The following is a 26,294-nucleotide window of genomic DNA, read 5'->3' as shown; positions in this document are numbered from 1 at the left end:
CATGTGGTATCAGTTTGTACGAGATTAAGAAGAAATGAGTGTGTTCCTGAATTTAAACAGCTACCAATAAAAGGTATGATTGAAGAAAATATCTAATTCTTTTATGAAGTGGAGGTGACAGAATAGTTAGTGTAAATATGAAAAAAGACAGGGCAAGACCATGTGAGGAAGTGCTACCAAATAGTACAATAAGGGCTTCACCAAATGAGTGTGGACTTGGCCTGCAGGGAGGGAGACTCTCAGGTGAATCTCAGTCTGTGTCTTGAAAGTTCATGTAATCCCCATTTAAACAGAAACAAAAACCAAAACCAACAAGATCTTCAGTAAAGAATTACAACGCTGAATTTCATGGTTTTTTTGGTTTTGTTTTTGTTTTTTTCAAATAGCAAAGCATGTCAGTTGTAGTGATTTTAAAAATGAAGAGGCAGATAGGTGAATGGACCAGGAGGTTCAGGAATATGCCAAAGGATGTTAGCAAACATGTCAACACATGCTTCAGTCTGTGCTGAGCAGTTACCAGATGGTGTGAATGAATCCTGTTGTCACACACTCTTGCTGGGGCCTGGACTTCTCAGTCACCCAAGTTTAGTCAGCGGAATAAAATGATTTCCTATTTTCGTCATGTTTTACATTTTTTTTCTTACTATAGTGAGGTATACCATCCCTTTATGAAATAATGGCTGATCCTTTAGTATTCTTTTTCTTTTTAATTCACAGAATAGGGGAATTCATTCATTTTTCTCCCTGTGGTTAGAATGATATTTTTAATTTTCTTATGTTAGAGTTTTAGTTTTGCCTTTTAGACTTTTGCCTTTTAGCATACTTGGATTTTTTTTTGCATATAGTATATGATTCATACTACTTTTATAGAAATGTGACACATCAATTAATTTCTCTAATAGTATCCATTGAAGTGTTTATTCTTGTCTTGTTTTATAACATGACACCAATTGTATACCAACACCTAGGTAATGCATGAGTCAGTGAAGTGACCTTAGATGTTGGTTTTACATGACATTTTAAGTGTACTATTGCATTTTACTGGCAGATTTTACTTTTGACTTTGGTATTTAGATTTTTATATGGAATTCATTTATATATTTCCTTTTGGATATACAGTTTTCTAATTCCTCATGAAAGTGGTAATATGATTTTTCCCATTTTTTATGTTTGGAAACCTCTCATGTAAAACTAGGATTATCTCTTCCCTCAAAATTCAACAGAGCATACCTAAAAACAAAAACAAAAACAAAAACAAACAAACACTTCAATTCAGGGTTTATTTGAGGGAAGACTTTTAATTGTGATTTGAATTTTTGTTTGAGTTTTAAAAATCTGTTCCATGTTTCTATTTCTTTTCTAGCTTTGGACTATTGGGTGTTTGTGGGAAATTATCGATTTATTCTACATATTTAAATGTAATGCTGATTCCTGTTCACAATGGGCTCTCATTGTGTCTCCATTTCTAGCTACTTATCATATCTTTAATGATACGTGTTTTTGAACGTTGTCTTCCTTACCTGTGAGATTTGTCCACCCTACTGGTGTCTTCAGGAGCAGTACTCGGTCTCCTTCAACTCTCTATGATTCTTTTTTCTACTTCGCTGGCTTCTTCCTTTCTCGCTATCACTTTTTTTTGCCTTGGTTCTCTGGATTTACACCGACGTTTCTCCTTTTGCCTCCCAATGCCTAGCTTGGTTCATTATTTTTGGTGGTGAGTAACTTTTCTTTCTATTTATAATTACTACTTTGATTGTGTCTCATAAACCTTGACGTATAGACCTCTTGTTACCATTTGATTCTGAGCATTTTGTAATCCTTTATGGTTTGTTTTTATAACCTTAGATTTTTTTTTATATAATTGTGTTTGTTTACACCATTGATTTTTCAGAACATAACAACTTTTTATTGTGCCAACTGGGATATTAATAGAGGGTGTTTTTTTCTCCTCCCTTTGGCCCTATATTTTATTAGTAAACACTTAAATGGCAAGTTTTTATTCATTTAAGAATTAAGTGCCAGTCCATAATAAGAATTTGTACTCTGCATTAGTTTGTCAAAGAGGTCAATTATTCTTAGTTTTCTCTCTTTAGGTACACAAATATCTACAAAATTCTTTCATCCTTCTTACTTTGGTTTTGTGTTCCTGATTACTTGTTTTTTTTTCTCTTGATTTTTTTGTTCTGCTTATAGCACATTCTTTAATTTCAATTTGATAAATTCTTATTTTTAAGTTAATAACAAATACAATATGCCTATATTTGCAGAGTACACTGAAATCTTTTGATGTATTGTGAAACAGTCACTACAGACAAGCCTGGTCAAGGGCATCTATGGTTTTCTTTCTTTTTTTTTTTTTTAAGATTTATTTATTTATTATGTATACAGCGTTCTGTTTGCATGTATCCCTGCAAGCCAGAAGAGGGCACCAGATTTCATTACAGATGGTTGTGAGTCACCACATGGGTGCTGGGAATTGAACTCAGGACCTCTGGAAGAATAGCCAGTGTTCTTAACCTCTGAGCCATCTCTCCAGCCCGGGCATCTGTGTTTCTAATACGTGGCTCCAGGGGAAAAAATGAAGTCTCTAGTTGAATTTAGGTTTTAGATAAACAGCGACCAATACTTAACATGAATATTTTCACGTATTGTCTGGGCACACTAAAACAAAAAGTTATTATGTGTCAGATATTTAAAGTTAAGCAGACATTCTATATCCTTGTTGGGTTCACTAAGCCTGACAGCTCTTCAACATTTTTTAAAGCCAGTCAGATGTTCATCAGGTATTTGGAAAATATTTCAACTATCCTAGAAGCTGTCCACATCCCATTGCTTGACCAAAAGTAAAAAGTACATGTATGTAAGGTACTGGGACTGATCACTACTTTGAGTGTTTGGTTAGAGTAAAGCTCACGAGATCCTATGTGAGATGGTGAGACTATTTACTAGTGATCTGACTTTTTAGTCTAAACTAGAAGTAGAGCAAAAAATTGGTAGGTGCTTTAGAAATTGGAAGAAGACAAACAATACAAAGAATGATATTGTAACTTCTGTTATTACTTGACCCAGCAAGTAACTTTTGTAAACATGTCATCTTTCTGGGCATCAGGTTTCTTTTGAAATTTCTTTTAAATGAGGTGTATACATGATTGCTTCCAACTTTGCATTTACATGTAAACTTGATAATGAATAGTTTTTAAAGGAGATAAGCAAATAGGATGAATGATAGTACAATTATGGACTACTAATGGCCAAGGTGAGGGCAGGGCCATTAATGGGTATCTCCAAAGCCTCAACCTAAGAAGTATGTCTGCTCCAAGTAGCCTTGTCGGAAATGTGGAACCTCAGTTCTACTAACTGAGAATTTGCATTTTAGCAAGGTCCTTGGCAGTTTGCATGCACGTTGAAGTTTGAAAATCACTGCTACAGAGGATTGTTATCTCACCATTGAGTAAAATGGTAGATGTTCAAAATGATTCAAATCTACCTCCAATTTATCAAGTGGAAACTCGTTAACAACATTTTATGCTTAACAGGACAGGCAATTTTCTGAAGTGCATTGGGATTATTTCTCTATGCATAATGGAAACTTATAAAAAGTAATTATCTTCAGAAGAAAATGTTCAGTTGCTAGGAACACTACCATGTGGATTTTTGCATGCCTTAGGAATCCTGAAAGAGCAAAGATGACGGTGTGTATATGATTTTGTTTCCTTCAAAAGCTAACCTAGTGCACTAAAAGGGAACTTCCCTTCCAGTTTATCCCTTGAGGGCAAAGCTTTATTTCCCCTTTCCTATTTGATTGTTACTAATCTAGAATGCAACTGATTTTATATGGAAACATTTGCTTGTCAAAGGAGAGTAACTTCACAAACTCTAAGCTCCATAAACATCTGGGGCATCCATTGTTTCTAATGAAGAGTGGACACTTGCCACCTGGGCCATGCTCCCATTCCCTCTCTTATTTCGGGTTTCTAAGAGGACCATCTCTATCTGGATTCCATAAGGACTGTTTCTATCTGGATTCCATAACATCTTTCCTTGTTTTCAGGCTTTATCTTTCGTGGAGTGTTCCCCGGGATTCAGGATCTGAGCTGAAAATCTATATGCAGAAAGTTTGCTGAGAGCTATTGTTGGTGTCAGTGAGTAGGGAGTAAAAGAACTAGGATTAGTCAGTGGGAGTGGTGGGAAAATTGTGTCAGAATCAGGGGAATTTGGGAAAAGGCACTTCAGAGTAATCTCACTCTATTACTCAGTATTACCAAATGTTACTTGACATCCTCCCCCCCCCCACACACACACACTCTAAGAACGTGGCATGGCCCTGTATGAGGAGGTCACCAAAAGGGCAATTTCTAGAGAGACATTGCTTTGTACTGAGTGCCACAGTCATCGAAGGGGTGATGTGGGAGACATACCACAGCAGCTACGACTGCAGATGTGGTTCTGTCCCTTCCTTCTCGTCTTTTGAAGTCTCATAAACTCATCTAGCAGAGCCTTTGCAGACTTGGCCTTGTCTAAAATGAACTTGAGAAAATGATCTAGACGGCATTGCTCTGGTCATCTGAGTAGGTCCTAGTTTCTTCTACTGACTTGCCAAAGCTTACATTTTTGAAAGTCTAACCATGAATTGTGGGAGACATGAGAGTAATTACACATAATGATAAGTTGCTCTGACTCATATAGAAAAGGCATTGCATAAATTCTCAGTGGTTATAGTCTTTATGGTACCATAGAGGAATAAATAAAGCAGGACATCATCTAAATTCTGATCAATACCAAGAGGAACAGGAGCCTAGACATGAGAAGGGCGTGTAACAGGCTCAAAGGTCCTATTATTTTGAGTCAAATTCTAAATCTGGAGACAACCCAGAAAACTTACTGTCTGGAGTTTAGTCTCCAAATAAGCCCCTTTTTCTATTAGATATAAACTTCAGGAAAGATCCTTTGCAACTTAAAGTTAATTTCTACCTTGTCAAAGCTTCTGGTGACAAAATTATTAGACTGCCTCACCAGAAGTCTTGAACATTTGATGATTTTTCACCTACAGAAGCACACATGGTTTAGCCAGTAGTAAAAATAATTGTATTCGGAGTCTGGGTGGGCCTGGTTAAACTACAGGTGGCTTTTAAAGATGCCTCTCTCACACCTAAAACTGTATGAAGCTTTTTGTGTTCACTTGACTTCACAGGTGGACAGGGAGTCCCAAAGATCAATACATTTGGGGGAGAATCTATAATGTCCTGCTTATCTAAAATTAGAAATATGTGAACCTCTAAAGTAATATAGAATGGAAAATTGAGAAAGCTACCATCTTCCTGTGTACCATTTACCTGGGGCAAAGCCTTGTTTCCAGTTCCACATGTACTGAAGATGCCATGTTAAAAATCTCCTGTAGGAATAAAAGCCTGCTGAGTTTGGTGAGGACTCCAGAAAACATGTCCTCACGCTCTACTAACAGCAGACAATGCCTGCCTGCTTTCTTCTCACCCAAGGCATCCATTTTCCCTCTGGAGAAGTGCCTTAGATGAGTGAAGATGAAATGGTGTGGGGAAAAGTCAGGAATTAACCAAGAGCATTTTAAACATGGTTCTTTTTAAGTCTGTGGTATAGTGACCACCACAAAGGGTGACCTGTATGTTGAAACATTTGATTTGAGTGTACATTGTGTCCAGACTAGGCAGGCAGTCTAGAGACGGGTTCTACAATTCTCATTAGAGATGGTCTCTCTCTCTCAATCTTAACTCTTCTTCAGTGGACAGTGATTAGGGTTTAATTTGGGAGTTCATATATAGTCATTGAATAAAACACAGCTATGTTATCTCTCTGTCTCTCCCTCTCATCAACATCTACTTTCTCTATCTGTTATAAACCTGTCTCAGTCTTTTCTCTGTCTTGCTCTTCCATCTCTCTCTTCACTCTTCATCATCCGTCTATTGAATTCATGTATCATCTATCTTCTAGCCAATCCGCCATTGTCGTATCTGTCTGTGTATCTGCTTTGTTTTCTCTTTGTTTCAAATTTCTTTATGGCAAATTCTTTTGATATTCCTCTACCTTGAAAGTGTTCTTTAGACTTCAGAATTGTTTGCATTTCTGAAAGATGCCATCCTCTTTCTGGAATTTAGCTGTAGCTCTTCATCCTTATAAGAGCCAAGTTCAATTAGTTTTATGGTGCTTGTGGACGACTTGGGAATCTATGCAGAATCTATCAAGAACTCAAATATTGACAGTGTCTATGGAACCTAAACATGGAGAACCAATTTACATTCCCATGAGTCAATTTATAAAAGCACATGGAATATTTTTGGACTGTACATTTTTTTTTGTTTTGTTTTTCGAGACAGGGTTTCTCTGTGTAAATTTGCACCTTTCCTGGAACTCACTTTGGAGACCAGGCTGGCCTCAAACTCACAGAGACCCACCTGCCTCTACCTCCCTAGTGCTGGGATTAAAGGTGTGCACAACCACCACCGCCAGGCCATGGACTGTACAGTACATTTTAGAAGAGCATAATTTTCTGTATACTAAAATATAATATATATAAATATAATATAATATATATTATATATATATATAAAACTTTAAATTTTTATTCTTTCTGTTTTTGTTCCTATTGTACAAAACTGGATAAGGTGTATTTCTTTGGGGGAAATAAGAATGGTTGAACATGGAGTCCTTAATGTTCATAGGTATTATCTTGTCTGCTTTTGTTTGATTTCACCTAATCTACCTAATATCCATGTGATATGAGTAATATCTCTATTGCTAGCTGTGGGAATGAGGGATCCCAGCTTCAGACAGAGGTAGATTGCTTATGTTTATATAGCTAGCAAAGATATGTCCAAGAGGCAAACATAGGGCATTTGCCAGGTTCTCTGTCTCTGTCTTTCTCTCTCTGTCTCTGTCTCTGTCTCTGTCTCTCTCTCTCTCTCTCTGTCTCTCTCTCTCTCTCTCTCCAAAGAGTCAATCTTGATTTCTCCTTATGTGAACTCGGGTTGATCATGCACATATGTGGAGATTCAGGCTGAATCTCTGCTCCTGAGATACAAATAGTTGTGAGATAAAACATATGCTTTTTATGCTTCTAGTTGCTGCTGTGAGATAATCTCAAGATAAAGAATTAAACTCACCAATCTTCCCTGCGTCTCTGAGGGGAAATGCCTAAGACACAGCCACCCATGAGCTGATCAAATCTGTTTTTCTGCGTCTCTAACCCAACAGTTCTGTAGCTTGTGTGCCCCTTATAAGTCTCACCTGTGGTTTCCCTGCTTCAGCTGTGGCCTGAAAGTCCTGCTGTAACCTCTCCCTACAGAGCATGACACAGAGGCACTGTCATTAGAACAGGCTTGAAGCTTCATGGTGATTTGGTATTCCAGCTGCCACAGAACAGAAGTCTATGTTGTCAAGAGACGCAAACTACATAAGAAGGTTTGGGTATGGACCCTCAGGACAGAAAAGCCCACACCCACCATAAATCCTACCACTGCTACTTAGTTTGGAATGGGTGGAAGACTGAGGTGCCCTGTGTTTTGCTGAAGCTACCTCACTCCTCAGTTCTGAGAGCTTCTTGTTTCTGGCTCAGGAAATGAGCTGTCTTCCAGTCTCAGGTCTCTGTTGTGGTACATGGAAAGGAAGAGGCTATGGGGAGGTCCCAGGAGGCTTTGATGTCATTTGCTACTGGGGTCAAGTGCTTTTTGAGCTAGACTCTTGGTTTCCTTCGGATGGTTTTATGTCTAGCCCTTGGCCATCCAAGGATAGAAGACTTGATTTTCATTTTAGAAGCTGTAACCTATGTGACTGGATGTTTTTGAAGTTATAAAGGAATATTTATTACTTCAAAGAAGGGAAATGAAAAGAGAGTAGGGGAGACACTGTGGAAAGAGTGAACCTGGAATTTCCCACAAAGGTGGGAAGGACGAAGGGAGAGCTGTGCTGCCTTGACCACTGAGAATTGTAAACTCGCTCTAATTAAGGCAGAAGTGCTAGGAGACACTATAAGCAAGCTGCCAGGAATCGGGAAACCTGAGTCTGTCCACAAAAAAGAATTCTTGTTAAAATGGAAAACATGTTTTTAGTCTTCTCCCCACTACAGAGGAGGGCCCTGCAATTAGATATGCTGTGTTCTATGCTGGAACTACAGCATGTTTAGAACCCAAGAAAAAGCCACAACAGTCATCCCTGAAGACATACATACAAGTAACATTACACAGACTGAGCAGGTGGTACACACACACACACACATATAGATATAGATATATAAAACAATGACTACGATGCTATTATAGAATCTGACATATATACGTATGTATGTATATATGCCAGCATATATATATATATATATATATATATATATATATATATATATGAAAAAAGAGGCCATGAATTTGAAAAATAGCTAGGAGGAGCATATGAGAATGTTTGGAGGGAGAAAAGAAAAGGGAGAATTCATGTATAGTATTGATAATATAATCTCAAAAATTAAAATTAATATTTTTAAATGCACAGCAAACTTTGTTAGGTCTAGATACTAAGATTGTAACATCCACATCACAGCAGGAAAATTTAAGGGTCATTCTCAATGAAAATTAGAAGTGATGCTCAGGTATATGAAATAAAACAATAGTACAATTACTATATTAAATAAGTCCAGTGTGGAAAAGAAGCATACAATCTGAATTCTTAGCAGTGGCTAGTGAATGTCTATAGTTCATCCCTGAACCTTTAATATGTTTTATTTCCTCTTAAAAGATTCCCAGGGACAAAGTTTTCATAGTTTACTCTGAAAGGCTATTGTGGAATCTGTCACCTCAGAATATGACATATATACTACTGAATTTTTCTTGCTTCAGAGTTGGCTTGTTTCAAGCAAGGGGCAGATACTTAAGCTTGAGACACAAAGGAAGTTGCACAAGAAGTTTGCCATGTTTTAACCTCAAAGACAACAGGTTGTGTGATAGCGGCTGTCTTAGTCCACTGCCTTAGTTGTCTATTGCTGTGAAGAGACACCATGACCAAGGCAACTCTTATCAAAGAAAGCATTTAATTGGGCCTTACAGTTTCAGATGCTTAGTCCATTATCTTCGTGGTGTAGAGCATGGTGGCAGGCAGGCACGGTGCTGGAGAAGTAGCTGAGAGTTACATCCTGATTCCCCAGGCAGAGAGAGAGAGAGAGAGAGAGAGAGAGAGAGAGAGAGAGAGAGAGAGAGAGAGAGAGGGAGGTGAGGGATGGGGTTGGGGGAGGAAAGAGACTGGGCCTGGGCCTGGCTTGGGCTTTTTAAAAATCTCAAAGCCCACCCCCAGTGTCACATTTCCTCTAACAGTGCCACACCTCCTAATCTTTCTAATCTTTTCAAGAAGTTCCATTCTCCGGTAAATAAGCATTCAAATATATGAGCCTATGGTGCCATTCTCATTCAAAACACCACAGCCTCTCTCCAAAGTCACAGTTTACCTGGTAAATGAGAAGTTCTGAGGAAGTAGGTAGGAGGCAGGGAGCCTGGAGAATAACTAGGGATACCTAGTCTCATCTTGGGACAGAGCAGAAGAAATTAGCTTGTTTACTGATGCTGGGTCATTGGTCATCTTGTCTACTTCTCTCACTTTAGTGTAGAAGTTGTATTGATTAGTACATAGAGGATTATTATCTCTACCAATGCTTTCTTGAGAAATTTAAAAAGACAGCTCCAAACCGGGCATGGTGTTTCGTGCATGTAACTCCATTATTTGAATCGTGGAAGCAAGACAATCCGGAGTTCAATATCACCCTTGGGTAAATAGTGAATTTCAGTGTGGCCTGATCTACATGACAACCTCTCTCAAAGTTTGTGGGTCTCCTGGCAATGGGACCAGGACTTATCCTGGGTACACAAACTGGCTTTTTAGACCCCATTCCCTATGGTGCAATGCCTTACTCATCCTTGATGCAGGTCTAGGTCTAGTCCCCACTTGGTATAACAACCTGTGTTGACTACCCAATGGAGGCCTTACCCTCTATGAGGAGGGATGGGGGAAAGTGGGGGGAGTTGAAGAAGAGGAGGGAGGGGTAATAGGTTGGTATGTAAAAGGAAAGAAAATCTTTTTTTTAATAAAAAATTATTTAAAAAAAGAACTGAAAAAATAGAATTAAGTTGTTAAAAAATGATCAGATTTTGAGTTTTTACTGAAAGGAGCACATTCAGCATGTTACAGAAAGCATCCATAATATAAAATAAAAACTATTCCAGGCATACACAAGATGAATAGTAATTTTTTTACATGTTAAATGTCAGAAATAAAGAATAAAATCAAAAATAAACAAGCAAAAACAAGTTGTAGTGAATAAAACAGTGATCCTACCACAGTTTGGAGAAAGGATGCTCAGCAGCTACCCATGATTTTCCATCTCCGCCACCTCATCATGCTGTCACCTTGGATGCTGCTGTGCTTACTCCATGTTTTCCATTGCAGAGGAGAACAAAGCTCTTACTTTCAAAGAAGAACTTCTGGGGAATGATAGAGAGAGAAGACAGACACATGCCTCGATTGTCTGTGAAAATAATTGCTCCTACTGTGTGTGCTTGTACCTAGGTGTGTTTCGATAGACCAGGAGTGGCAGTGGCACTTTTCCTTTTCTTGGCATCTGATGGCCTGGCCCCTGGGGAGCATCAGCGGCCAACAGTGACCCTCTACCTGGTTGATACCAGTGGGAGCAACCACTCTCTTGGTGAGTTGAGAATTACTTCTTTAGAGCTACTAGGAGTTATTTCAATAGACTGAGGAGTCAGTTGGATGTTGACCTCTGAAAATGTTTGTGGTCTTGCATGTTACATAGCTATAGAGAAGATAAACAGGTTCTACGTGGTTCTAACTTAATGGCTCAGAATAGTGTTCACGACCTTATTTCTCCTCAGGAACCTATGAACTGTCATGTCATCATAATCCACTGGTTATCAATGTGAGCCATCAGGCGAATGTCTACCCCCACCACACTTCTTCCATGCTGCTGAATTTTTCATCCCCATTGGTGGGCATCTCAGCAGTGGCTCTAAGGACATCCTCCCACACCAGTTCTTCAGCTCCCAGAAACTGCATTTCAGAGAAAAATCATCAGGGACACAGGTACAGAGATAATTCCCCCCCCCCCCCGCCTCCCACCTCCACTGTGACTGTAATGTACTGCTACTATTTAGGCTCATAGTGTTATACAGTGGCTGCTTAATCATTAACTGAAAAGACAGATTTAAGAACTGCCAAAAAGTCTGTTGCACGAATCCTAAATGGTCTTATAATAAAAACCTGGAGCCAGATATTGGGGTAAATGCTGAAAGATCAGCGAAAACAAGCCATAGCCACTTCTCACATCTACCAAATCCTCAGGCTGAAAGGAAGGCAAGATCCTGTCTCTAAGAATCCTCAGACTGAATACTCCTGAGTCCTCAGCTGAAAGGGCCTCTAGTTCCTGTCTCCTCATGCCTTATATGCCCAGCCATTTCACTCCTATCTCAACTTTCCTAGTGCTGGGATTGATGGTGTGTGTTCTTCCTAAATACTGAGATTAAAGGTGCGTGCCACCATTGCCTAGATCTGTTTCTCTCCAAGACTGGATCAATCTTATGTAGCCCAATGTGGTCTTGAACTCACAGAGATCCAGATGGATCTCTGTCTCCCGAGTGCTACGATTAAAGGTGTGTGCCACCACTGCCTGACCTTTATGTTTAACTCTGTGACTGGCTCTGTCCTCTGATCTTCAGGCGAATTTTATTAGAGTACAACACCATATCACCACAGAAGTCCTAAGAATCAAGCAAAGACTAACAAATAGAAGTCAAATTTGGGTTTTTCAGATATTTGTTTCTTTCCTTTGTTGAGTATAATTTTTTGGGGTAAATATTTAACATCTTCACAAGGTCTTAACATCTTTTTTACATATAAAGTCATTGACTTCAAATCAACATTGTTATATGAACTGCCAAAAGTTTTGTGCCAAAAAATCAATGTTCCCTAAGCAATCTATATTTATCCACTTGTTCCCACCTGGAAAGTGTATTCAGCAAATCTAAGAATTACTTCCTAAGGCGGCATTTCACATAATCATTTGGGGTCACATATGGACATTGGGAATCTATTAGCTCCATGTGCCTTTCTGCGGACATTTGTGATTTTCATCATCTGGAGAGATGAGGGCCTCTGGATTCCTTACAGCAGCTAGAAGAAGGGTTATACTTCAAAGTATTCCTATCCCTACTTTTGGAGGTAGGGGACACTGAATTAAACAATCTATGATGCAGTCAGGATAGAATGATTCTATCAATGGTCTAATAGATTAGTGGAACCAAAGGGTAACAAATTCATTTCCTTAGAGTGGGAGGTGGAACCACCTGCTAGGTGACCAGAACCTAATCACAAAAGCTGGGGTTCCAAGCAATGCCCCATCATCTTGTACAGAACCTGTAATGGAGGTTAGCCCCTTGGTCAGGGCACACCCAAACACCAAGTTCTTAGCACAAAGGAGATTTATTACCCCCTCCTCCCCAGGATGGTGTCGGGGGGTGGGGTAAGGGGGGGCGTGCAAACAGGGTAAGGAAGATGCAAAGGCCAACAGTAAGCAGCAGCAGCAGCAGGATAGAGCTGCAAGTGTGTGTATGTTTGTTTTTCCAGGAGTGGGTTTTTAAGGAGAAAAGGGAGAAGTCTGTGCTAGAGTGAGTTGGCAAATCCTTATTGAACATGCTAGCCAAATAATGAAAGTTGATTGTTGGATCTCAGTGTTTTGTCTCAGGAATAAGTCAGTGACCAAATAAAGGAATGGACCTTGGGGCCTAGCTTTAGGAATGTAATCTAAAGGCTTTTAGCAAGGGAAAGAAGGGTAAAGGGCAAAACCTCTTAGTGCCCCATTTGCCATGCTTGGGCCTGTGTTTGATTATCTACTAATAGATAGTACTATATGTAGTCAGACGTTTCTCTCCCACCTGCCAGTTCCCAAATAAACACACTGAAGCTAATAGTAATTCCAAATGCTCAGCCAGTAGCTCAGGCTTATTACAAACTATCTCTTACAATTTAAATTAACCCATTTCTATTAATCTATGTATTTCCACATGGTTCCTTGCTTTACCTGTCCTCCAGCTTGTCTTGTTCCTTCTGAGTCTCCTGGCAACTCCTCTGACTCCACCCTTCCTCTACTAAGCATTCTCCTAGTCTGGCTCATACTCAATCCTTTCCTGCCCAGCTATTGACAAATCAGCTTCTTATTAGCCAATGAGAGTAATATATATTCATAGTGTACAAAAAGATTGTTCCACAACAAATATACTGTTTTTCTACTGCTGTATAGCAAGCCATACCAAAATGTAGTGATTCAACATTTTGATATGACATGGTTTCTGTGGATGATAAGTCTAGTTGTACTTCAGAGAGGTGCTTTAAGCTTAGGCTCTCTTATAAGAGTGTGATTGAGCTGTTGGCCAAGGCTACAGTTACCTGAAGGTTCAAAGGAAGTTGGGGAAATCACTTCAAAGTCCATTACTATGGTGACTGGTAGCCTCAGAAGATATACCCCCAATGGATATGAACAGTGGGCAGTCTTGTGTAAGTGTTACTCAGTTTGCTGCACGTAAGACACTTCATAAACTGTTTGAGTGTCTTAGACATGGTAGCTAATGATCCAAGAGAAAAAGAGGTCCAGAGATGATGACTACTTCTAAAATTTCCTAAGAGAAAGCCACAATTTTTATAACCTAATGTTGGGAGTGACAGCTCACTACTTCTAACATACTTTATTCACTAAAACTTAGTCAACTAGTCTAGCTGGTAATCAGGGAGAGGGTCTGTATAAATGTCACAGATCCATGGGGACATCCGAGAGGCTATGTATTACTTGCAGTGATTGTGGCTTGTGTTAATTGAGCATTAACTAGACTCCAGGTATTGTGTTAAGTGTCAGGAAGCATAACACAGTGAGAGACAGTCTGGATATTGGAAATTGTATCATTAGGTAGCTCATTCATGATTTCTATGTCTTCTTAATGAGAAGATGCCTTCAAACCTTAACACAAAATGCATACTCTTAAAATATCATAGTCTTTCATAGTCATCACATCTTTCTCGTACATTTTCAAATTATTTTCTGTATTGGCTCTTTGTCTGGCTTTAAGCTAGACAGAATTTTTCTCAGGTCCTTGAATCATGTTTTCTCAAGAGTCTGTGCACATACTGTTCCTACTCTTTGAATGCTGTCCAGTCCTTGTCATCTCAAACCTCATCTCAAACCTTGTCATCAGGACGCCCATCCTGTGAAGCTCTGTCAAATTTCTTCATTGTTTCCATAGGTCATAATATATAACACAAGCTGGACCAAGGTGACTACTGAATTGTGTGGTAATAATTTGTTTACTGAGTGTTCTTTCACATCGAACTCTGGCCTCCCTGCAGTGAAAGTCCTGCTGAGTATTTGTTAGTCCCTAGCAGAGGACCTGATACATAGTAGGTCTGAGAAACTTATGTTACACAACAGTTTGTTTTTAATGCTCTGTGGAACAGAATTGAACAAGAAAAGCAACAAAGCAGAAGTTACAGCCTCTGTAAACATGAAGGACCAGACTTGCTCTCAGCATCATAGCTGTGAAAGTTCAAGAAGGAAGTTAATTAATTGTGATCACTGAGGCTAGTTCTCCATGTATTCTCATGTGGCACTGTGAGAAAAACAAGTTTTATATGCATGCATGCAAGCCAGTGGAAATAGGATATGATTCTCCAGTTTACACTGAGTACATCTGGAATGCATAAACATTTCCAAACCACATGTGACTGACAGGAGCCATGAAAATTGGCTTTCCCTTCACAGTCAGTACAATATAGTCAATTTTTATACACAGGAAACCTAAAGAGTCTCATGTATTTTAATCATGAATATATTTTAAATGTGAATTCTTATGCACTTATAAAATCGAAGTTTTTGGTGGCAGTATTACATCAATCATTGTTGTATGTATAGATAGCCCATAACATGAAAACCTCAAATTCTAAGTATCATGTAAAGAATTTCTGGATACCTTCTTCTTACTTCTTATGACCTAAATTCCATTAATACTTACATGCATAAGAGAGAGCTGAGAGATGCCTAGTAATATATGTTATCCATTTTGTATTTAACTATTAATGACCCACAACCTGTCTCTCCTATAATACTATAACTTTATTTTTTTGTTTTGTTTTTGTTTTTTGTTTTTTGAAACAGGGTTTCTCTGTGTAGCTTTGTACCTTTCCTGGAACTCACTTGGTAGCCCAGGCTGGCCTCGAACTCACAGAGATCCGCCTAGCTCTGCCTCCCGAGTGCTGGGATTAAAGGCGTGCGCCACCACCGCCCAGCAACTTTATTCAACTCGATTGATGCATAGAATCTCAGCTGAAAGCCAAACAAAGTCTGGCTCAATGGTGACATTTAGTATTTTTTCTTTGTAAAAAGTAATCTTTATCTGTGCATCCCACTGAAATACCAACAGTACAGAAAAACAAAAGCAAAAACAACGCCATAAAAACTCTTATCAAAATGAAAACTCAAGTTTAGCACTGAGACTCTAATTGCAAAATGTGCAGTGGAGCTAAATTAAGAAACATCATTGAAAAGCAAAGCATATTCTTTTTGTGTTCTTAAAGAATCAACAAGAGGGTGGATGTGGAATGTAGTCTACCCAGAAGAGTGCTGTTCTAGCATCAATGAGTCCAAGTTTTATCCCTAGCACTGTATATGCAAGACATGGTAGCACAGACCTGTAATCCCAGCAGTGGGAAAGTGGAGGCAGAAGAATGAATATTTGAAATGAAGACATATGGACCACTTTTTTTTTCTAGGTGAACAGTTGTACTGTTTATTTAGAGTAGAAGTCAAGGTCATAGACAGAGCTGGGAAAAGACCCCAAAGTTTTAGGGTCGGGTCATGTTAAGTCTGTCATGTCTACCAGGCACCCAAGTTAAAAAAAAAATCCACTATAAAGCTGTCTACATGATTCTAGGTTGAGGTAAAATCTAGTATAAATCCAATGAAGAATTAAAGCATTGGGAATGCTTTAGATAATGTAAAGGTTTAGAAGGCAAAGAAGGAAGGAAGGAAGGAAGGAAGGAAGGAAGGAAGGAAGGAAGGAAGGAAGGAAGGAAGGAAGGAAGGAAGCTGCAAGGGTCAGGGAGGGAGTACCAGTTGACTTGATGTCTCTTAGTCCCATTTCACCTTGTGATGGCTTTCCAGATTCTGATGCTTCCATCCTACTCTACACATCAGGAGCCCATAAGTCTTGAAGCTTAGCTACAGCCTTCTTTGTTTGGGCCATGACCGTCAGTAAGCACTCAGACTATTCTTGTTCTCACTCTCTTCCCAACTCTCTTTACTTTAGAGAAAAGTCTCAGGTAACCTATCACATGCATAGGAATCAGATGGACCCCAACAGTCTTTGGACTGTGTCAATAACTATGGGAAACAAAACCATCTTTTTGTTCATATAAAGGGATTTGGCATTGATATGCTGTCTATGTGAGTGGATTAAAATGTCAAAGATCAAGACTTTGGAAATTCACAAGGTGAGCACTAGGAGAATTTATCAATAGCCAGGAATTGCTGTTGAGCATGGCACTTCTACAGTGGGTCATTTGTTCTTCTAGTAACCTGGATACAGTAGAAAAATTGATTGCAACCCCTCTGATCCTGCATGACAGCATATCCACAGGATCCCCAATGCTGAACTTCTGGAGATAAACATACCACCCCATTTCCCAAGACATGGGTTGACATTGATGGCAGCTTGAAAGTCCTGACTGTTTATCTCTCTGCAGCCTTTGTACTCTCCCTTCAGCTTGCCTGGGTTCTCTCTCTCTTCTTGTCCTACATTAGGTGAGAAGTTAGTACAAATCTTCTAAACAACTGCCCTTCTCTCTGTTTTCCTTGACTTCCAGCAATGTTTGCACTCTCTAATTGGATGTTTCATAATTAGGTGTGTGGCTTCTTAGGACCGTTTGGTCTTTGTTAAGCCCCTACCTCCTGCCAAACCTTTTGCTTCTTCTGCTTTTGGCTTTGAAATCTACTTTGTCTGGAATTAAAATTTCCGTTCCTGTTTTCATTTTGTTTGCATTTGTTTGATAAATATTTGTCTCTCTTTCATTTTCAACCTTTCTTTATCTTCACTGCCAATAAGCCCAGGGCTCATTGCTTCATTGTACTGTTTACAAAGACAGTAGTACCATGTCAAAGCATGCCAAGATTTTATTCTGAAAAATCATCTGCTGAACTTAAGTCTCTAGTAGCTTAGGATGCTATAGAATTTTGCCTTCAGACCATTTATCCCCAGCATTCAAAGGCTTTGGCCAGTGGTTTAGTGCCTCCATTTACTCTGATGTGTTTGAACTTCACTACCTGGAGTTTTGACCTGAGTAAGTAGAGGGTGGTGTTGATGTGGATAATGGGCAAAGAACAGATCTCTGATGAAGAGAAAGCAGTACTCAGTTATCTGGTCTTTAGGGCAGGGCAGGTAAGAAAGAAAAGATGACTTGTTTAACTCTTTTACCTTTTCTGGTCTATTTTATATGTTTTTGTGGTGCTTGGCATTGAACCAGAGCCTAGCTCATGTTAATCAAGTGACCTGGCACTGAGCTGTATCTTTAGCTCTCTTCACCTCTTTCAGTAGGGAGGAAAATGCAAAGGAATGAAGACATGTCTGTTTCTTTCCTTTAGTCTAGTTCTTGTTCACCTCTACACTAAAAAACAAAACAACAAAACAAGGAATATATGCTTTGACTGACAATGATGTTTCTGAATTGAATTCCAGTTCATTCTTAACCAAGAAGAAATGCCCGATGATTCTGGTTTTCTTTGGTGTCATCAACCCAACTTTCACATTTTCCTGTATTGTTGATATTTCAGCAGGAAGCTGACAAATGCATTATAGTATCTTGTTGCATAACTGAAAGCAGTATTGGTAGAGTTTGTAGGACAAGGTGACTCCAAGTGGGAGCAGCACAGACGGAGTCTGTCTCAGCATTCCCCACCTTTATTTTTATTTTTGTCATTATCATCCTTGAAGGTACGGTGGTTACCAAATCTGCTGATTCTCCTCTCTATATCTACTCTCATTGCTTGAACTGTAAAATCACATCTGGATTTTGTTGGTATTTATCTTTTGCCAATTGGCACCATGTTTTTTGAGTGTACGAGGAAGGGGTTTCTCCTTCTGAGTTCACTGTGCCTCTTTTCTTTTGCTGTTGTGACATGCCTTGTCACAGTTGCCTAGGATTCCTACATACAGCATCCACTTAGGTCCTTAAAACACTGATTTGGGTTGATGTTTTACCACAGTGAAGGCTTGGAGTACTGTGATGCCATTTCATGCCATGGAGTATATATTTGTTACTTACCGGTTGTTGTGATAAAACACCATGGACAAGGAAAAAAGAACTGAGGGTTTTTCATTGGCTTATGGTTCCAGAGGGATAAACGTCTATGATGATGAGCCAGGCTATGGTGGAGCATGCTTTTAATCCCAGCACTTGGGAGGCAGAAGCAGGAGTATCTCTGTGAGGCCAGCCTGGGCTACAGAGTGAGATCCAGGACAGGCACCAAAGCTACACAGAGAAACCTTGTCTCAAAAAACCAAAAAAAAAAAAAAAAAAAAAAAAAAAAAAAAAAAAAAAAAAAAAAAAACCAAAAAAAAGTCCATGATGATGGATTGGAAGCATAGCAACAAGTGGCAGTCATGTCAACAAGACCAGGATGCTGGGAGCTCACATCTTGAACCATAAGCATGAAATAAAAGAATGAACTACAAGTGGTATGAGTCTTTAAACTCTCAACGCCCATTCCCAATGGCATACTTCCTTCAACAAGGCCATACCTTCTTAACCTCCCCAAGCACTGTCACCAATAGGGGACCAAGTGTTCAAATGCAGGAACCTATGTGGGACATCAGCATTCACACCATCACACTGCATTCCCATTAACAAGGTGCTCAGCACAACACTGGAGCCTGGGGGGACAATGAAGCCAATCCCTAAGTTGCATCTTTGTGAATCTGTCTTCTAGTGCTGTGACTGGTATCATTCTGTGTCAGTTAGGGTCCATCCAGGATGTAGTAATCCAAACAGGGACCGTTTAACATAGTTACTAACCCCTGAGGGATAAGAAGAACTCTGGGTAAATGGAGCAATTTTATGACTGGTGGCAGGGTATCCAAGAAAGTAGTAACAAGTTTGGGAAAGGGTCCCTATTCAAAGCTAAGATTGGCTTCTCGTGGCAGAAGATAGAGCTGGAGTACAAAGGATTCAGAGAAGCTGCCTAAAATTCTACAGGATAGATCTGGCAACCAGGAACTTCCCTATATTACACACTAGTATTGGGGAAGGCAGGTAGTTTTTTTGTTTTTGTTTTTGTTTTTGTTTTTGTTTTGCCAAACTGCAACCTGAGGACTAACTAAGAGTTGTTGGAAAGGTAACATCAAGATTGTTTTGAAATTCTGGAAGGCCACCCCTGAGAAATGACAGATCTTGGTGGGAAAAAATCCACTGGGGTCCATGGAATGTTGTAGGAAGCTAGCTGAGGTGTGCAGAGTATTACTGTAACTTCCTGTGTGTCAAGCACTCTGGGCTGTCCCACACATTGCTACCCATAGAGCACAGTGGGATTAGAGAGAGGATATCAAGCAGTAGGAAAGAGGTACGTCCCTTCATCCTGCACTATGTTTTAGTGTTCTCTGCTGAAGAAAACATCATGTCATGCTTGCTAGGAAAAGAGAATATTCACAGTCCAGGCCTGGTATCACAAAGTAGGGCCATGAAGCATGGGTTTGCAATTGAGCAGGGATACAGTAACAACTGGCAGAAAAGGGCATGTCAAAGAACCACAAAAACAACAAACAAAAAGCAAAACAAACAAACAAATGAAAAAAAACCGACTCTCTATATTTTTTTGAGAAATATTTCCCTTTAGGTTTCTGACTTTAATATGATGACCATTTTTTTTTTGTTTTGTTTTGTTGGTTTTTCAAGGCAGGGTTTCTCTGTGTAGTTTTGCACCTTTCCTGGAACTCACTTGGTAGCTCAGGCTGGCCTCGAACTCACAGAGATCCGCCTGGCTCTGCCTCCTGAGTGCTGGGATTAAAGGCATGCACCACCACCGCCCGGCCATGATGACCATTTTCAATGCAACTTCTAAGTAGATTGAGCTAACTAGAAGCATAAATTTTAATCTTTTGATGTTTTCATTGTAAATCCAAGGCAAATATAAAGAATTGAAACCCCATTAGCTTATTTAGTATTAAGAGTACACATTCTAAGACTGGAGGTGGTGGTGCACACCTTTAATCCCAGCACTTGGGAGGCAGAGGCAGGCGGATCTCTGAGTTTGAGACCAACCTGGTCATCTACAAAGCGAGTTCCCTGATAGCTGATGCTATCCAGAGAAACAATGTCTCAAAAAAAGTACACATTCTGAGTAATATAGAAAACAGGTAATAGATACTGACAAAATCATAGTGAGCACTGAGATTTCTCTTAATCTATCACTTATCAAGAGCAAGTATTCTAGTGTAAAATTGAATCAGGTCTTTATTTTTTCAAGGAAATATGCATGTGGGAACCTGAGTTATTTCTTCTATTTCTTGTCTATCTAGCATATGAATGATAGATAATAAGTAATAGATAAACAGGTATTTATGTTGTAATCCTTTTTTGTCATTTTAGAAACTGGAATATTGTTTTGTGTAATAGCTTGGGACTGATATGATGAATGCTTGTATATGTGTATATGTATGTCTATTGCCATATTCCAATTAAAAGAGTAACTGTTGCTTCAAGCAACTTTCTGAAAAGCTTAATGTGAATCATTCTGTAAATTGAATTCCTTTTTATGATGGGGTGTGTGTGTGTTCATTCTGGGCAATATGTATGTACATGCATGTGCAAATATACAAAGAGATAGAATAGTCATGTTCCAAAATATTTTAGTGGTCAAAAATGTGACAGAAATCATTTTTCCATTGAAAATTGAAGTACATGTCATATGAAGACCTTATTTCAGATCAGCAAAGCTAAGACTAAGATCTATGTAATTCATTTCTAATAAGGAAAGATTTACTGAGAAGAATGACCAATTTTTTCTAATAATTTTCAAGAAAACTGCTGCCCTCCTTCAAAGCATATTTGAATTAGTGTGACTGGAATTCCATGGGCCTCAGAATAATCAAAGAGGACCTGTACTTTGGATGCATTGAAATAACGGCACATTATTTTGAAGAAGTGGTGTAATGTCAATGATGGCACCATGCAATGGAGGCCACTAAAGAGGAGGTCGAAAGATATAAAGGTCCTTTGGGCTTTGTGGGGAGTTAAGTGACTGTGTAATCCAGATCAGGGACATTTTACAGGTAACCTCCAGGGAACTGAAGGTTCCTGGGAAAAGGGAAGTTTTAACCCGTGCTGTGGGATGTTCTGTATGGCAAATGTTTTGCTCTGATTGGTTAGTAAATAAAACACTGATTGGCCAGTAGTCAGGCAGGAGGAAGTATAGGCGGGACAAGGAGGAGAAGAATTCTGGGAAGTGGAAGGCTGAGTCAGAGACACTGCCAGCTTCTGCCATGACTAGCAGCATGTGAAGATGCTGGTAAGCCACGAGCCATGTGGCAAGGTATAGATGTATAGAAATGGATTAATTTAAGCTGTAAGAACAGTTAGCAAGAAGCCTGGTGTGGCCATACAGTTTGTAAGCAATATAAGTCTCTGTGTTTACTTGGTTGGGTCTGAACGGCTGTGGGACTGGCAGGTGAGAGAGATTTGTCCTGACTGTGGGCCAGGCAGGAAAACTCTAGCTACAGACCCAAGCCCTATAGCATTCTGGCCCAAGAAAAAAGAACCTACCTTCTTAAAGAAGAGAAAATCTGAGGAAGAACGCCCCATTCTTTTTTTATAAAATGTGCAGGAAATCGAGGAAGAGAAAGTGTAGCTTCAGAAGCCCAGTTTATGTGTCAGTTTCCCATTGCTGTCTACACTATTATGACCACAATTTATGCTGGTGTATTGGTAACCTCACAGTTTCTGTGAGTTAGATGTCTAGACCATGTCTAGACAACTTCTCTTGGAGGCTATGATGGGATATCAGCCAGGAATAGGTTCTTATCAGTAGACTTAACAGGGGAAGGTAATACCAGTGTTTCACATAGTTGGCAGCTGATCCCAAAGCACTGTCAGATGGGGGCCTCTGTGTGTTCTACTTCCTTGTCACAAAGTCATCACATGTGGCACCACATGGGGCAGCTCATACTTGGCATCTGTTTCTTCAAAACTAGTGTGAAACAGTCTCAGTAATAACTGTGTGTCAGCCGGGCGGTGGTGGCGCACGCCTTTAATCCCAGCACTCAGGAGGCAGAGGCAGGCGGATCTTTGTGAGTTCAAGGCCAGCCTGATCTCCAAAACGAGTTCCAGGAAAGGCGCAAAGCTACACAGAGAAACCCTGTCTCGAAAAACCAAAAATAAATAAATAAATAAATAACTGTGTGTCAGTAATAAGACCTTAAAGGGCTTGGGAGATGGTCCAGTGTGTAAGAGAGCTTACTTTGCAATCATGAGGACCTGAGTTTGAATCCCCAGCACCCATGTAAAATATCAGGTATGGGTTCATGTGCCTGCAACCTCAACATTGTGGGTAGAGACATTGGAGGTAGATCTCAAGAGTCTCTTGGACAGCCAGCCTGGACAAAGTGGCAAGCTTCTGGTTCAGTGAAAGAGTTTGTCTTAAGGCAATAAGGCAGAGAGTACTAGAGGATGACAACCCAAATTAACTCTCACCTCCCCATGCACAGGTGTGCAACCTGGACATTCATCATGCAGTGCACACACACACACACACACACACACACACACACACACACACACACACTTACACCCCCCCACAGGTGTACATACCTGGACATTCATGTCCATGCAATGCACACACACACACACACACACACACACACACACACACACACACACACACAAGTGTGCACCCCTTGACATTCATGATGCAATGCATACACACAGATGTGCACACCTGGACATTCATCATGCACTGCATACACACACACACACACATACACACTTACAATCACACACACACACAAACGGAAACACAGAGAGATAAAGAGACAGGGAGACACAGAGAGGGCTGAGAGAGAGGGGAAGAGAGAGGAGGAGAGAAAGGGGAAGAAGGGGAGAGAGAGGAGAGAGAGAGAGAGAGAGAGAGAGAGAGAGAGAGAGAGAGAGAGAGAGAGAGAGATCCCAACCATACTGACATCATGCTGACATAATAACAGAAGTGTCATCTTGTTAGGAGGTTAGAAGACAGTCACTAGTCCCAACAACATCCCTGCTGAGAGGCCTCCACAAGAGCATGGATCCAGAAGGCAGGAACAACACCCATAACAGGGTTAACCTGGGCTAGGCAATATGCTTCTAGGTACTAGAATTCTAAGTATAGAAGTGTTGAGCACCCTGACAGAGCCACATGTGACAGCCATGCGATTTCTGTCTGTTGGACTGTTTAGGTCAAAGGACTGCGTGAGGTGTTAGCATGCAGGAAGAAAAAGAGTAAGCATTTCGGAAGAGCAGTGACTTGAAAGGAGAGTTCTTGCCATACACATTCCCTAGTTGTAGGTGGATTGTCTGAGCTGCCCACTCATTGGTACATTTCTATCAACTCTTCTGGCTGATAATAACAGATCTATTTTATAAATGGCCCCTGTCCAGAAATTTATTTACAAGCTCATTTCTCTCTGTTTCTCAGCCTCCAGAGCCACTTTTCTCTATAGCGTGAATGGGAGTGTTAACATATTCATCAAAGTGAAATTGAATCAGCGATATCAGGCTTCCCCCCACCCCTGGAAAATAATGAAGTTATATAAAAATTCAAACATAGAAAAGTTTTTGGTTATTTTTTAAATTATATCTTTGTTTTTATTCTTTTCATAATGATGGATGAAAGTGTTTCACATTTATGCAAAGAAATCTTTCAGAAAAGGTTAATGTAATGTGCACTGAACTATAAAACTAATTTAAAAATGATTTAACTGTTTAAATAATTGTGCCTTTCAGAAGAGCATTGACAATATTAAAAGATATTATTTTAGATTAGTTTTAGGTTCACAACAAAGTTGAAAAGCATGTACAAAGATTTTCAGTATGTCCCTAGCCCCCACATAGGCATAATATTCCCCATTGTCCCCAGCTATCATCAGAATAGTCCGTTTGTCACAACTGATGAACCCACATTGCCCAGATGCTGTAGATTATATTGGGGTTTATTCTCTTGAAAAATTTAATTAATTGACTCTCTCTGTCTCTCTGTCTCTGTCTCTGTGTGTGTGTGTGTGTGTGTGTGTGTGTGTGTGTGTGTGTGTATACGTGTGTGTGTGTATAGTATGTGATTGTATGCAGGCAGGTGCATATGTCTGTGTGAGTGTTTGGAGGCCAGAGAAGGCCTCCCCGTCTTATTCCTGTGTGCCAGTTAAAGGACATCTTATTTGCTTCGAAGTATTGACATTTATGAAGGAAGCTGCTATAAATATCTACTACATGCTTTTGTGTGGCTGTAAGTCTTTAACGCTTTTGTGTATTTACCAAGGCAGGCAATTTCTGGATCATATGTCCAAACACATGCTTAATTTTTTTTTTCCAGAGCTGAGGACCGAACCCAGCGCTCTACCACTGAGCTAAATCCCCAACCCCACATGTTTAATTTTGTAAACATACACATTAGTTTTTATATGTCCAAACACATGTTTAATTTTGTAAACATACACATTAGTTTTTATATGTCCAAACACATGTTTAATTTTGTAAACATACACATTAGTTTTTATATGTCCAAACACATGTTTAATTTTGTAAACATATACCTTAGTTTTTACTCAACAATAAATATTGTTAGAAAGACCAGTATCACCCCTAGATTGTCTCCTTTGCCATTTTCTTTTTGCTGTGAATCAGTATTTTTTATTAATGCAAATTGGGATTGAACATGGAACATTTAAGTCAAGGAAATAATGTAGACATTATACAGAAATGTGATTCTGCTTCAAGGTTACAGTTCTTATACTGTGAGTTTATCTTCCATGTTAGAACATTTTTATTATGGTCATATGTACATATCAATTAGAGTCAAGTATCTAAATAGTGTATATTTATTGTGAAAATGCTCACATACATTTACATAATTCATAACTTTGCCATTATATCCTAAGCATACTCATGTAACAAAGAGAATCAGATTTTTCAAAAATATTTTATTGGGCTTAGTTTTTGGAATTTCGTATGTGTTTTGATCATATTCATTCCCCACCTGTAACCCTCTTCAGATCCATTGCCTCTTCCCTATCCACCCAACTTTGTGTTCTTTTGTTTTAAGCCCTATCAAGACCAGTTTGTGCTGCCTAAATATTCTTGGATAAGTGGCCTTCCACTGGAGTATGGACAACTTACTGGAGATTATATTCTTAGAGTAACCCATTGCTCCCTCTCCCAGAAGCTAACAATTGACAATAGTTCCTTGACTAGTAAGACTTCATGGCTAACTCCCATCTCTATGCTGAGATTTGGTCTGTATTGGGCATGCATATATGTGTCTTATGTATGCTATCATGTGTGCAGCTGCCCTGTTGTATCCAGAAGATACTGTTTGCTTGTAGTTCCCCACAACCTCTGGCTCTTAAGTTCTTTCCACCCCCTTTTCTGCAATGATCTCTGAACCTCGGGAGGAGGAGGTGTGGTATATAAATCCTATTTAGGGCTGAGCATTCTACAGTCTCTTGTGAATCAGATAATTTTAAAGAAAAGACAAAGGAGGGAAATAATGCATATTTGATTTGGTTTGATTGCCTCAGGATCCAACTAGAGACCTCTTACTTTATGTACACATAGACTACATGAGCCCCCTTCACTACCTTTGTGTAGTCTTGTACCTTTTGGTTATTGTCTCTTGAGGTAGGGTCTGTAAAATAAAGAATCAAGGAGATAAAGTAACAAACACCTACCACCAAATGGTATGACTTTCTATTTGTATTCATGAACTCTGGAAACATGGAGAATTAAAACCATTGCCAACCCATTCACCGGTTGTCCAGCCTCTTCAGATCCCCTTTCAGGGGCATCTCCATGATAATGACACAAGAGATGCCTTTATTCTAAAATGCTAGTCTCAAAAAGATATACCTACTGATTGCAGTGATATAAGTCATAGAAGGATTATCTACGTGCCATTGTCCCTTTTTCATGGAGAATGCACCATAGACATAGGATCTAGGATGGGAGGG

General features: G+C 39.5%; 1 protein-coding gene across 1 annotated transcript in view; it reads left to right on the top strand.

The window, feature by feature from the left end:
* Nucleotides 1-26,294, top strand: part of Pappa2 (pappalysin 2) — a 253,241-nt gene that overhangs the window by 130,598 nt on the left and 96,349 nt on the right. Inside the window, exons 13-14 of the mRNA XM_052737329.1 lie at nt 10,570-10,705; nt 10,893-11,100. Coding sequence (XP_052593289.1) covers nt 10,570-10,705; nt 10,893-11,100 — 344 coding nt within the window. The remainder of the gene's footprint in view (nt 1-10,569; nt 10,706-10,892; nt 11,101-26,294) is intronic.

This window comes from Peromyscus californicus, unplaced genomic scaffold (assembly GCF_007827085.1).
Source record: "Peromyscus californicus insignis strain IS unplaced genomic scaffold, ASM782708v3 Scaffold_14__1_contigs__length_90479793_seg_2, whole genome shotgun sequence".
NCBI lineage: Eukaryota > Metazoa > Chordata > Mammalia > Rodentia > Cricetidae > Peromyscus > Peromyscus californicus.
Note: the sequence above shows the minus strand (reverse complement) of the source record. Positions and strands in the feature narration are given on the sequence as shown.